Here is a 12,333-nt window from a genome sequence, read left to right as displayed (position 1 = left end):
ACAAATTACCTATTGCGTCAGGTGATCGACAGTTCAATTATCTCAATTCTCCCCTCATGAATTTAGAAGGGTTTTTTTTCATATAGTTTTTTTTGTTATAAAATTACCATGATATACACAGGCAAATAAAATTATATACTAAAATATCATCATATATGCGAAACAAATTACCTATTGCGTCAGGTGATTGACAGTTCAATTATCTCAATTCTCCCCTCATGAATTTAGAAGGGTTTTTTTCCATATAGTTTTTTTGGTTATAAAATTACCATGATATAGAAAGGCAAATAAAATTATATACTAAAATATCATCATATAGAAAATAGCGAAACAAATTACCTATTGCGTCAGGTGATTGACAGTTCAATTATCTCAATTCTCCCCTCATGAATTTAGAAGGGTTTTTTTTCATATAGTTTTTTTTGTTATAAAATTACCATGATATACACAGGCAAATAAAATTATATACTAAAATATCATCATATAGAAAATAGAAAATTTTATAGGGTTATTTTTTTTTGTTATAAAATTAGCATGATATAGAAAGGCAAATAAATTATATAACAAACTATAATGATATAGAAAAACAAATCATGGATACATAATACTTCAGTCTAGAATACATGTGGAAAGATATAATATATAAATTACATTGACTTTTGTTACTCTATTCAGATAAAAATATAAATTGTACTGTCTGTGTAAGTGACGCGTTATAGGCGTTTCCCACCCACCCAAGCTTCTAATAAGTCAAATGAAAAAGATGCGTTGAATGTGTCGGGCTGGATTATTCTAATTTCTCATAATTCTTAATTTGTGTGAGTGATACATTATAGTCTTTTACCACCTGCCTAAGGTCCTCCTACGTCAAATGAAAAGGATGAAAAGGATACACTAATAATGTTGAAAGGGATTATTTCAATTTCTCATAATTCCTAATGATTCTGTACAATCGCAATAAAAAATTATGGAAAAATTATTTTAATGTTAATTTTTTATAATATTAATGTTTTAAAAGAAAATGTAAAAGTAGATTATCCTAATCTCAATCTTCTATTTTTTTAATAATTTTTAAAAGTATTATTGATTTTAAAAAGTGCAAAAGTACCCAGCTTAGAAGCAAAATTAAAACAACTAAGCCTTTTTTTTTTATGTAAAAAGAAAGTGAACATTTTTTTATTAAGTATATGATTCATCTACAAATAAGATATCATGAGAATGTTAATTTTTTATAAAAAAATTTAATATTAATGGTTTTAAAAGAAAATGTAAAAGTAGATTATCCTAATCTCAATCTGTTATTTTTTAATAATTTTTTTAAATATTATTGATTTTAAAAATGCAAAAGTACCCAGCTTAGAAGCAAAATTAAAACAACTAAGCATTTTTTTTATGTAAAAAGAAAGTGAACATTTTTTATTGAAGTATATGATTCATCTACAAATAAGATATCATGAGCATCTCAATATAGTGGAACCATCCCCGGATGCGGGTGCTCAGTGGTGATAATATGGTGGCAGCGGAACGGAATGACATGTGGCTAACCCACATGGCCCTCCGTAAACTGGCACACTGGTCTAAACTTGACATTAATCACAGCCATAAATGGAAATTAAGGGGACGCCATCCCCAACATGACTGCAACCACCACCCTTGGCTCCGCGCGAAAATGAATACAGGCGAAGCTCTTACCACTACACCTGTTCATCATCCTCTGCCACTGCAATGCCTCTGCCCTCAAGCTGCTGCTGCTCCCAGCCATCGCACTTCCACCGGGAGGCGCTGCCATCTCCTCTGCTGTATTGAATTCGGCCCAGGAATTCACTTCTCCCAGAGCCTGACCTGCCATTTCATTTTACACTCTGCCTCTGCAGCTGGTCCATCCTTAGAGCTGCTTGTTAATCTCACTGAGCCTCAGCATTACCCCAAGCCCAATTCCGGAAGAAATTCACAGATTACAGGAGCTAACATGACGAGAACGCGTCATCGTATGCGCAGTCATCGGGGCGGAAGCAGAGGTAGCCTGGCTCGTCCCCCACCTTCCCCGGTCTCTGAATCCACCTCCTCTCTGGCCCATCAATTTACAGGGGGCTACCCAAACACCCGCAGTGGTAGAGGCAGAGGCCGCTCTCAACCTCAAAGCCACCATTCGACGCCCCATGCCTCGCCTCTCAGTGGAAGTCCTGCCAATCCTGCTCGTCCCCCAACTTCCCCTGTCTCTGAATCCACCTCCTCTCTGGCCCATCAATTTACAAGGGGCTACCCAAACACCCGCAGTGGTAGAAGCAGAGGCCGCTCTCAACCTCAAAGCCACCATTCGACGCCCCATGCCTCGCCTCTCAGTGGAAGTCCTGCCAATCCTGCTTCGCCCCCCAGGGCTACTCCCTCAAATCCTCAAACGCATCTCCAGACTGCCCAATTCACCTTCTGTTCTTCCATGAACATGCCCCTCATTATTGCCACAATCTCCATCAGCTTTCATGAGACGGAACAATTCGCAACTGAGGGCCAGACAGTCGCAGGTGGTGGCCAAACCAATACAATTCAGGAGCCGGCCACCATTGGCAGTGGTCACAACCAAGAAGCTCTGGACATGGCTCAGACGAGCACCCACGGAGTTAGGATGCGGCAAATTGAGAAGGGCAAGGGACAACTAGGGAAGGAGGCGGACAAGGACCAGCAGGCAGAAGGAGAGGCAGATCCTTACAGATGTTTCATTGAGGAAGAACAACCGGCGCAGCAACCCGACGACACGGAGGCTTTCCACCAGGGAGATGTCGACATGGAGGAGTACAAGTGCTTCATTGTGGAGGAACACCCGTCGCCTCCACCTCGCTCCTAGTCAGCCATTCTGCATGCCGCGTGATCGCCACATGGTCCGCCACCTGCTTGCCACGTGTCTTCTCAGGTTTTTTTACTGGAATTATGCTTTCTAGCTTTGATTAATGGGGATTAGGAAAATCTGATAGTTTCAGATTCCCGAAATGGTTTTTTGTTTAACTTCGAAAAACTTCTAAAACAATTATGCGCAATTGCTGGTTTCCCTTGCGTGGGTAGCAAGTTAACTATGCATTAGGTTTTTGATTTGGACTAGTTTCCCTTTTTGGGCAGTCTGGACTCTTTTTCTGTTATTTTTTGCCAACTCTCAGGCATGGCTATGCAAAGGCTACGGCCTCAGTGTACAATATTTTTTTCGGAAATAGAATTAGCCTAACTTAGAAAATAAAATAAAAAATGGTGGAACCATTTTAAAAATATATATCATTCACTAAATGTAATAAAGGTTGGGGAAGTCTTTCATCGTCCACTAAATTGTTGTATAAACTTATTGTCTATGATTTATTCTAGCAAAGTTATATAGTTGAATAAAGTGATTGTTTTGGTGCATAAGCACCTAAATATAGTGGACGCATTAAAAAAGGATATTAGTTAAATGAAATGTTTGCTTTGATGCTTAAGCATTTAAATATAGTGGAACCATTTAAAAAAAGAAATTATTCACTAAATGGGTTGAAGGCTAAATTGTTGTACAAACTTCTTTATAATTTATACTACATTATTTTTTAACCAAAGAAACCGTCCATGGAGCATGGAGCAAGCTCTCATAGATACATAGTACATGGAGCAAGCTCTTAGACACATAGTACATAGTCCGGCCTGGGATTGGACCACAAGACCTATTCAGTCTTCTAGAGTCTCTCTTTGCTCTGTTTGCAGGTTATCTCGCTCTATGGCTTCTCAGCAAAGACTTCCTAGTTGTAGGGGTGGCACATCGAGGTCATCCTCTACGCGACGTTGGCATCTGTTTAGATGGGAATTTGTGGCAATTTTTTTCGATGCAGCTCCCCTAGAGGTCCAAAAGGAAATTCTTCAATTGGAGGCCATGGAAATTGGTGGTCTTGTTTACTTTTCCAAATCGGAAAATGGAGGCAGTAACCTCAAGTGGGTTCCAGATCCGGGGAAATTTCATAAGAGAAGGCTCCACTTCATTCTATTAGCTCACATCGACAACTGGAAACATTATTAAGCATGGTAATATGAGATAAGCAAGTAGACAACTATAAGTTGTTTGCAGGTCAGGAGGAAATCAAGAGCATATTGAGGAACATCGGGTATAATTTGGATGATATTGTAGTCAAATTGACTCAAGTAGAGCATTATGTGGTCTTTGATTCTTACGCTGAATCAAATGAACACCAAGAGGTGTTTGCAATCATCAACGCTCCAACTCAAAACTCTCTTCACGCTAACTCATCTTCCATTTTGCTAGTTATCATTCTTGACTAATAAATCCACAATGCACTATGTTTTAACGTCTATTGTGGGTTACCAAAGCCCTTGAGAAACTGGGGGATTGAAATTGTTGTTCTTATAGTTTCTAGTTCTAGAGTATTATAGTCAATTTTATTTATTGTTGTCAAGTTGTGTCTAGGGTTATCCCCGTTGGTGGACATGATCTCCCAAGACACTCTTTTGGATGTATGTTGAACAGATTTCATTGTAAAATATTTTAATTTCAATAGAAAACTATGAAAGAAATTTATTTTATATATATATATATATATATATATATATATCGCTATTGTTTGCTTTGGTTTACAAGTTGATACAACATAGTGAAACCATTTTAAAAATATGTAATTCACTAAATGTGTTGGTTGAGGAAGTCTTTAATTGTCTATAATTTAGACTACATTACCCCATCAAAGTAATATAATTAAATGAAGTGTCTGCTTTGCTTTACAAGTTGGTCCAATATATATTGTTAAAATTGTATTAAAATTTTGAAAGAACACATATTACTAATATCTTATTAAAATAAATATATTAATGATTAATCAATTTGAAATAACATTCTATGGAATAATTAGAAGAAAAAAAAACAATTTGATATAACATAACAAACTTTCCAAGCATAAATATATATATATATATATATATACACAAATACATTAAAATTCATCATTAATCTATTTTATATTATTAAATGATAAATAAAGTACACACATCCCTAATTAATATTTTATATTAGTAAACGCTATATAAAGTATAGCCCTAATGGGTATCCTAGTTGGTTGACGCCCCCTACCATGTTTATTGGCCCTCTTTCATGAAGAGCAGGTTCAATTCTTGTTAGGTCCATCAGGGTCAGACCCCCAACACTTAGGTCGACTAAGCATGAGGCCCCGCCCAAGTGGGCTCCCCCGCCATGTTTATTGGCCCTCTTTCATGAAGAGCAGGTTCAATTCTTGTTAGGTCCATCAGGGTCAGACCCCCAACACTTAGGTCAACTAAGCATGAGGCCCCGCCCAAGTGGGCTCATGTAGAGGGGAAAAAAATGCTACATAAAATTTTTCATCATAACAATGATGAAAAGATATAATGAGAAAGTCTTAGTTCAACTTATCCACAAATACGTTTATTTTAAATTCTTAAATGACAAAATCTTAACACTATACAACATTATATTACTAGAGCATATATTAAAAAGAAACCATGCAAATTAAAAGCTATTATCAACACTATCTTAATAACAAAATCTTTAAGTATACAAGATTATATTAAGAAACCATGTAAATTAAAAACAGTTACTGGCATTATTCTATCTTCATGACAAAAGTTTAACACTATACAACACTATATTAAAAAACCATACAAATTAAAATCAACTATCAACACTATCCACATTACAAATTCTTAACACTATACAATATTATATACTAAATCACATCTTAAAAGAAAATCATGCAGATTAAATGCATCACTATCTTAAGACAAAATCTTAACATTATACAACATTGTAATAACAAAATCTTAACAATATACAACATTGTATTTTAACTAGAGCTACCAACATTACCCTAATGACAAAATCTTAATACTATATAACAATATATTCCTTGAATATATCTTAAAAGAAATTATGCAAATTAAAAGCAACTACAAACAATATCCTAAGCAAAGGCTTTCCACATAAAAAGAGGAGTATGTTAAATTTCAATGTAAAATTTTGAAAGATATGTGTATGTGTAAATACAAATACAAAATATATAGGTTTCGTTAATTGGGTTTATTTTAAACACTATCCTGAGCAAAGGCTTTCCGAATAAAAAGAGGAGAATGTTAAATTTCAATTTCAAATTTTAAAAGATGTGTGTATGTGTAAATACAAATACAAAATATATAGGTTTGTTAATTGGGTTTATTTTCCGTTGTTGGAAAGTTTTTGCTTTCTAACCCATTAAAATTATAACTATGAGTTACAAATAAAAAGAGTATGATAAATTTCAATGTAAAATTTTAAAAGATATGTGTATGTGTAAATACAAATATAAAATATATAGGTTTCGTTAATTGGGTTTATTAAACTTATAACTATGAGTTACAAATAAAAAGAGTATGATAAATTTCAATGTAAAATTTTAAGAGATATGTGTATGTGTAAATACAAATACAAAATTATAGGTTTCGTTAATCTGGTTTATTTTCAATTGTTGGAAAGTTTTTGCTTTCTGAACTATTAAATTTATAACTATAAATTATAAGTTTGGTTGTTGTATGATCTTGAATTTATAAGTTTTGTTGTTGTATGATCTTTGAGTTTTATGAAATATCTTGCTCTTACTTACAAATTACGAACAAATACTTAAATTTTTATTTAAAAAATTATATCAAACTTTAAAATAACCCATAAAAATGGAATTCATAAGCAAAATTTTCCAACTAAGGAATGTGCTACATAGAAATTGAAGGGGAAAAAATTATTCCTATTAGGGAATATAACACAATTTTATTTGATGTATGAAGGAGGGAAAATTACTACTATTAGGGAATGTAACACAATTTTATTTAATGTGGGAAGGGGAAAAATTTACTGCGATTAAGGAATGTAACACAAAGTAAAATTGTCGAACTATTTCAATTTAATGTAAAAAGGGAAAAAATTACTGCTATTAAGAAATGTAACGCAAAGTAAAATTGTCGAACTATTTCAATTAGGGAATGTGGGAATGTGCTGCTACCTACAAATTGTAAGGAATTTGCCACAAAATGAAATGTATAAAAATTCCAACTACTTCAGTTAGCAAATTGCAAACTTAAGGTACAAAGGGGAAAAATCACTACTTCGATACGTGGGCATCTCCGGATCGAGTGGTTCATGAAGCGAAAGTCGATGATTTATTTTTTCCTGTTGGGTTCTAGATCTAACCTTCTGCGGCTAGATCTAGATCTAGATCTAATCTTCTTTGTGGCTAGGTTCTAGATCTAATCTTCTGCGGCTAGATCTAGATCTAATATTCTGCCTTGTTTCTCTACTGCTGGGTCTCGGCTTTCTACGAGCAAATATGGCTGCCAGCTTCGCGAAAATAATTGTTGGCTCAATTCCGTCCGCTTCTGGAGGGCAAGCTCCTGCCCATATCGTCAGTGAAGCCCCAGCTCCCACTGTCTAGGTGGTCCAGGCCTCACTCGATGAGGCTTTGAAGTTTTCCGAAAGTGCCCTAATCTGTTGGTTCAATGGTTTTTGGCCGTGGTTGACAGCTCTCCACAATTGGATCTCGGAGGTATGGAACACTGTCATTTATGATGAAATTAATATCTACCCTTGTGCTAGGGGTTTATTTATAGTAGATTTTGAAAATCCTAAAAGCAGACAATGTATTCTAGATTCCGGCCCTTGGTTTTGGGAAAACTCAGACCTATTCATGAAGCCATGGAACCCATCATTCAATCCCTCAATAGCAGTCATAACCTCAACACCAGTTTGGGTGAGATTGCTAAGCCTACTCTTGCACCTCTGGAATCTCTCCTCGCTAAAAGCCATTGGAAATGCAATTGGGAAATTTTACTGCAGGTGCCCAGAAACAGAGGAATATGCCAGAACCACCTATGCACGCATCTGTGTGGAAATGGACTTCGGCGCCGGATTCCCAGCTGAAATAAACCTAACAAGTAAAGACTATGTGTGGAACCAAAAACTCGATTATGAAAGTGTCCTCTTCAAATGTCGATCTTGCTTTGAGACAGGCCATCTAGCCAAAAATTGCCCAAAAGCCTCCCAGAAAAATTCTGCTAGAAAAAACCACCACAGATCTACATGGTGGGAAGGAGCACAAAAAAAACACTGCACTGTCATCAAAGAAGAACACTCTAGAGAAAACTTTGAATCACAAGAAAGAAACAACTCTCAAGACAAGAAGGGAAAAAGCCCTGCCCACCAACAAAAAAGTGAACTCGACAACCCCTCAAGCATCAACAGTTATGAGGATTCAGATACCACACAAAATAAATCTTCATTTAACAACAAAGCAGATCTCCTAAACCAAACTTCTTCTCCGTCTATCTTCAAGAGGACGAACACAGTAGATCGCGAAGCTAAGACACCAATGTCCCAAGAACCAGAAGAGATGAAGGAGATGCAAGACACAGGAAGTTGGAAGACCGTAGAGAAAAAAAAGAAAGTTACAACATCAATCTCGCCAAGAAAGACGAGGAGCCAGACAATTAAAAACTAAGAAAATTATAGGTCCAATAGACCAATTTGGTCTCAGTGGACTTTAACAACTATCATCATCATCACAAATTCAAATTGCACAAATTGCAAACTTATTATAATAAGAAAGAAAAAAAACATACGGCTAAGAAGATCAGTAAACGAAAAATGTTGAAGCGAGAACGCGAAGAAAGGTCAGCAACCAAAAGGGTAGTGGATAAGCCACATTATCCAACTAATTTGGTCAGGGCAGAATCGACACTTCTACACTATTGAACCAAACAGGTAAACGAAACGTGTTTAAGGGATAACATGGTTCAACAGGTAAGCGAAACATGTTTAAGAGATAACGTTAAGAAGGTCAGCAACCAAATAGGCGGGGCGGTGTAGAAGCGGCTTTGTCCAACTAATTTGGTTAGGGAGAATGTGCACCACTTAGAGTACAATGTTGAACCAAACAGGTTTATGAAACATGTTTAAGGGATAACGCTATGAAGGTCACAACCAAATAGGTTGTCCAACTAGTTTGATTAAGGGGAGAATATACGACTCTGAGGGGTACACTGTTGAACCAAACAGATAGTGCATGAGCAGCACGGTAGGACTAATTTGATGAGGGGAAGATGTGCAACTCTTGCAGTAGAAGAAAAATGCAGTCTTAGATGATAAATAAGCAATAAACAAGACCATGATACCATGAAAGTGGAATACATAACAAATTTCATTATCACAACTCAAAACAGCCTACATGCGAGACCAGTCACGAGGTTGAAAGGGTAATGTTACTCATTTCGTTATAAGCCCTCGCAGTAGACTGTATATGAATTTTGCACGATGAAAGGGAAATATATATACTCATTTCATTATCAGAACTGACTCCTACAACTCATACTCTGAGACTCTGAAAGTACTGTCTAATTCTTCAGCGGGACTGACTCACTTTATCCAAATGGATTGTTTAGGTTTCTAATGGATGGATTAACTTCAAGAAAAACGGAAGGAAAATAAAATCCTTCACCTGGTCATTAGGATATATCTGTTTATTCGCAATTTTGACTTTTGGGCAGTAAAATCTTTGGGATCCAGCATCAAATGAAGCCGGACAATATGTTTTGTTCGTTTTTATTACCCCTTCACACCATTGGAACCTTTGGTTTTTCCTCCCTTTTTGTCACATAAGGGCATGGCCTCTACTACCCAACATAAAAACAAAAATTGAAAACACAGGATTTTCCTTAATCCTAATCTGCTTTTCGCACAATAAAAACAAATTGGATCGGAAATAAGATGATTTATATAAATAAATAGATGGATTCCCATTCTGATATGAAAAAGAAATAAATCATCAAATTAGTACTATGACAGAACAGAAAAGCAAACCACGAAACAGGGCCTGAGAATATAACCTTAACTCTGTGGTTGTCGACGAGGCTAATGAGAGGGATAATCTTCAGATATCTGTCAATTTCTGCTTGAGCTTGCTTGAACTGGGTTACGATAGTCCATCCCATCGCAAGCAAATACAGATAGCTTCTATTTTGGCAACTGTCGACAAGAACATATGACCTTCTCAGCGCATCTTCCAACTGCTCCAGAGGCTCTCTGGTTTCGGGATATTTCTTCAATTCCGTAATCTTAAGTTGTTCCAGCAGGTTCCCTATGAGCTTCAGGTGCTGTGCAAAGTGACGGCAGTTCTTTTTATGCATCCGCGCACTGCTGGCAGCTTTGACGATCAGAGCGATCAACCTCACGGCGTCAAGTCCCGTCAGCTGGGCGACATTCGCTAGATCGCCCAGATTCTCCCAATGCAGTGCCGTCCTCATGATGATGAGATCCTTTCAAAAACTTTCAATTTCTTAGTTAGCCACTCTTATCCGATCGTGAAAGGCCAAAAAATTATGCATAAGCCTGCATTTCATCAAATCTCATCAAATTATTCCACTTTCCGTCAAATAGTCGCACAGTAACCCACGGTCCTGCGCATTTTCACAGAATACAGTGTACCTTGACAATTGTGGCAAAATTCTGTAATTGCAGCCAAATATCTTAAAATTTCAATGTACTTGGATGTGCATCAAAAAACATACAGCCACAATGACCTTGAACCGCTTCCTTTTACCTTCATCTAAACACTTCACGGTTTTTACGCTCGCGTTATAACTACAAAACAGCATCACTCATCCATCCTGTACCATTATAAGCTAAAGTGCTTCTGAAATCCAAGGCTCGGGGCACCGAAAGCATAATCTTTAAATCTTTAGCCTAAACCGTCCCTCACATTCAATATACATTCTTCATTTCCAAGGCACGCATTATTATTTATATATATACTCTAAGCTTCTGATCCTCAGCATCTAAAATAAAAATTCACTATTCAGAGCCACAACTGGCAAATTTTCACTTATCGTAGCTGGCATTTACAGTGCCGACACAAAACTCACAAAATAAAGTAACAATGCCCCAAATTGATTTCCCGGAGCGGTTATATTCACCTGTTATGCAGCGTTTTAAGCTCTGTTTCTGAAAACCTTGCATTTAGCGCTCTAAACTCCCTCGGATTCAAGATTCCGGCGCAAATTTAACAGGGTTCGAAGCCGAGGCTTACCTTTCAAAAACAGTCCCTTCCGTTCCAGCCGCATTTCGCCGCCTCCTTCGCCACAATGCACTCAAATTTTCGTGCTTTAAAACCTTCGCTCCTTCGAAATGCGTTTCTCTTTCTGCTCTCTCACAGCATAATAATCGAGTACACTGTTTCGACCCTGCCGGACGTCAATCGGTATTAAATGGGCCCTATGGCCAGTGCTTTGCCGGGAAATCCACCTGTTAACTCCGGTATCCACAGAAGAGGAAGGACTTTCTGGATGGAGGATTATTTACTCTGAGCTGTAAACGCTAGCGGGGCTCCTGACATGTTTTGCCGGGACGTGCGGCATGTGATTGGCCTCAAGAAAAACTAGGGATTGACTGTAGTGTCTCGTTTCTTTATCTCTGTTCTCGCTTACTTTATTCCTCGACTTTCAATAGCTTATATTTTAAGCTTACCACGTCCAATTGGAGGTCCGCTAAACCGAGATGCCCCATTAGGGGATCTTTCGCCAGCGGAAATACAATACATTTTAAAAAATCCACTATGTGGTACGGCTAACGCTTTGTAAAAATATATATATATATAATTATGAAGATAAATTAATTAAAATGAGAAATGAATGAGTTCAGATTCAATTGTATAGCTTACAAAATGAATTGAGAGGGAAATTAATGATTGGAATTTAATTTATCAAATATTAATGTAATATTTTTTATATTAATTAATATAATATTTTAATATTAATTAGAGATAAAAGGTTTAAGATTTATTTTTAAAGTAGTTATTTTTTTATTGGATTAAAATATATATTATAAAATTAAATTAAAAGTATATATATAAAAAAGTGTAATTTAATTTATAGACGGAAAAAAAATTGGGCATTTAAATTTGATGAAACAGTTTAAATTTAAGTTTTTTTAAAAAAATTATTGGATTTCAATTAAAATTAAGTAGAAAAAATGTTGTGAAAAAAGTCATTTCGTATGATGATGTTGATGATGGTTAACATCCCCTGAGACCAAACATTGGTTTATTGGACTTCAAGAAACAAATTATTTATTTTGATTTAAGATTTTATTCCTATTGGTTTATCGCACCTAAAGAAACAAATTATTTATTTTGATTTAAGATTTTATTCCTATGCTCAAAAAGCTTGGAGAGAAGCCTCCCGAGCTCACTATAATTTTGACATTGTAAAAGGCCAGGAAGGTCAGTGTTGTAACAAAGATTGTGAAACTGAGATCTAATGTGGTTG

The 12,333-nt window shown here is 36.2% G+C and overlaps 1 protein-coding gene across 2 annotated transcripts in view; it reads right to left on the bottom strand.

Moving 5' to 3' along the window:
• Positions 1 to 11,389, bottom strand: part of MCA1 (PLAC8 family protein) — a 134,259-nt gene extending 122,870 nt beyond the window's left edge. The window contains exon 1 of one of the 2 annotated variants that reach the window (XM_089437429.1): positions 9,898 to 11,389. In XM_089437429.1, coding sequence (XP_089293555.1) covers positions 9,898 to 10,314 — 417 coding nt within the window. In that variant the 5' untranslated portion in view covers positions 10,315 to 11,389. The remainder of the gene's footprint in view (positions 1 to 9,897) is intronic. The other variant, XM_089437431.1, reaches the window with a different exon arrangement.
• Positions 11,390 to 12,333: the final 944 nt, after the last annotated feature.

Source organism: Pinus tabuliformis, chromosome 5_2 (genome assembly GCF_031772625.1).
Source record: "Pinus tabuliformis cultivar Carrire ecotype Pingquan chromosome 5_2, CPIR1, whole genome shotgun sequence".
NCBI classification, from domain to species: domain Eukaryota; kingdom Viridiplantae; phylum Streptophyta; class Pinopsida; order Pinales; family Pinaceae; genus Pinus; species Pinus tabuliformis.
Note: the sequence above shows the minus strand (reverse complement) of the source record. Positions and strands in the feature narration are given on the sequence as shown.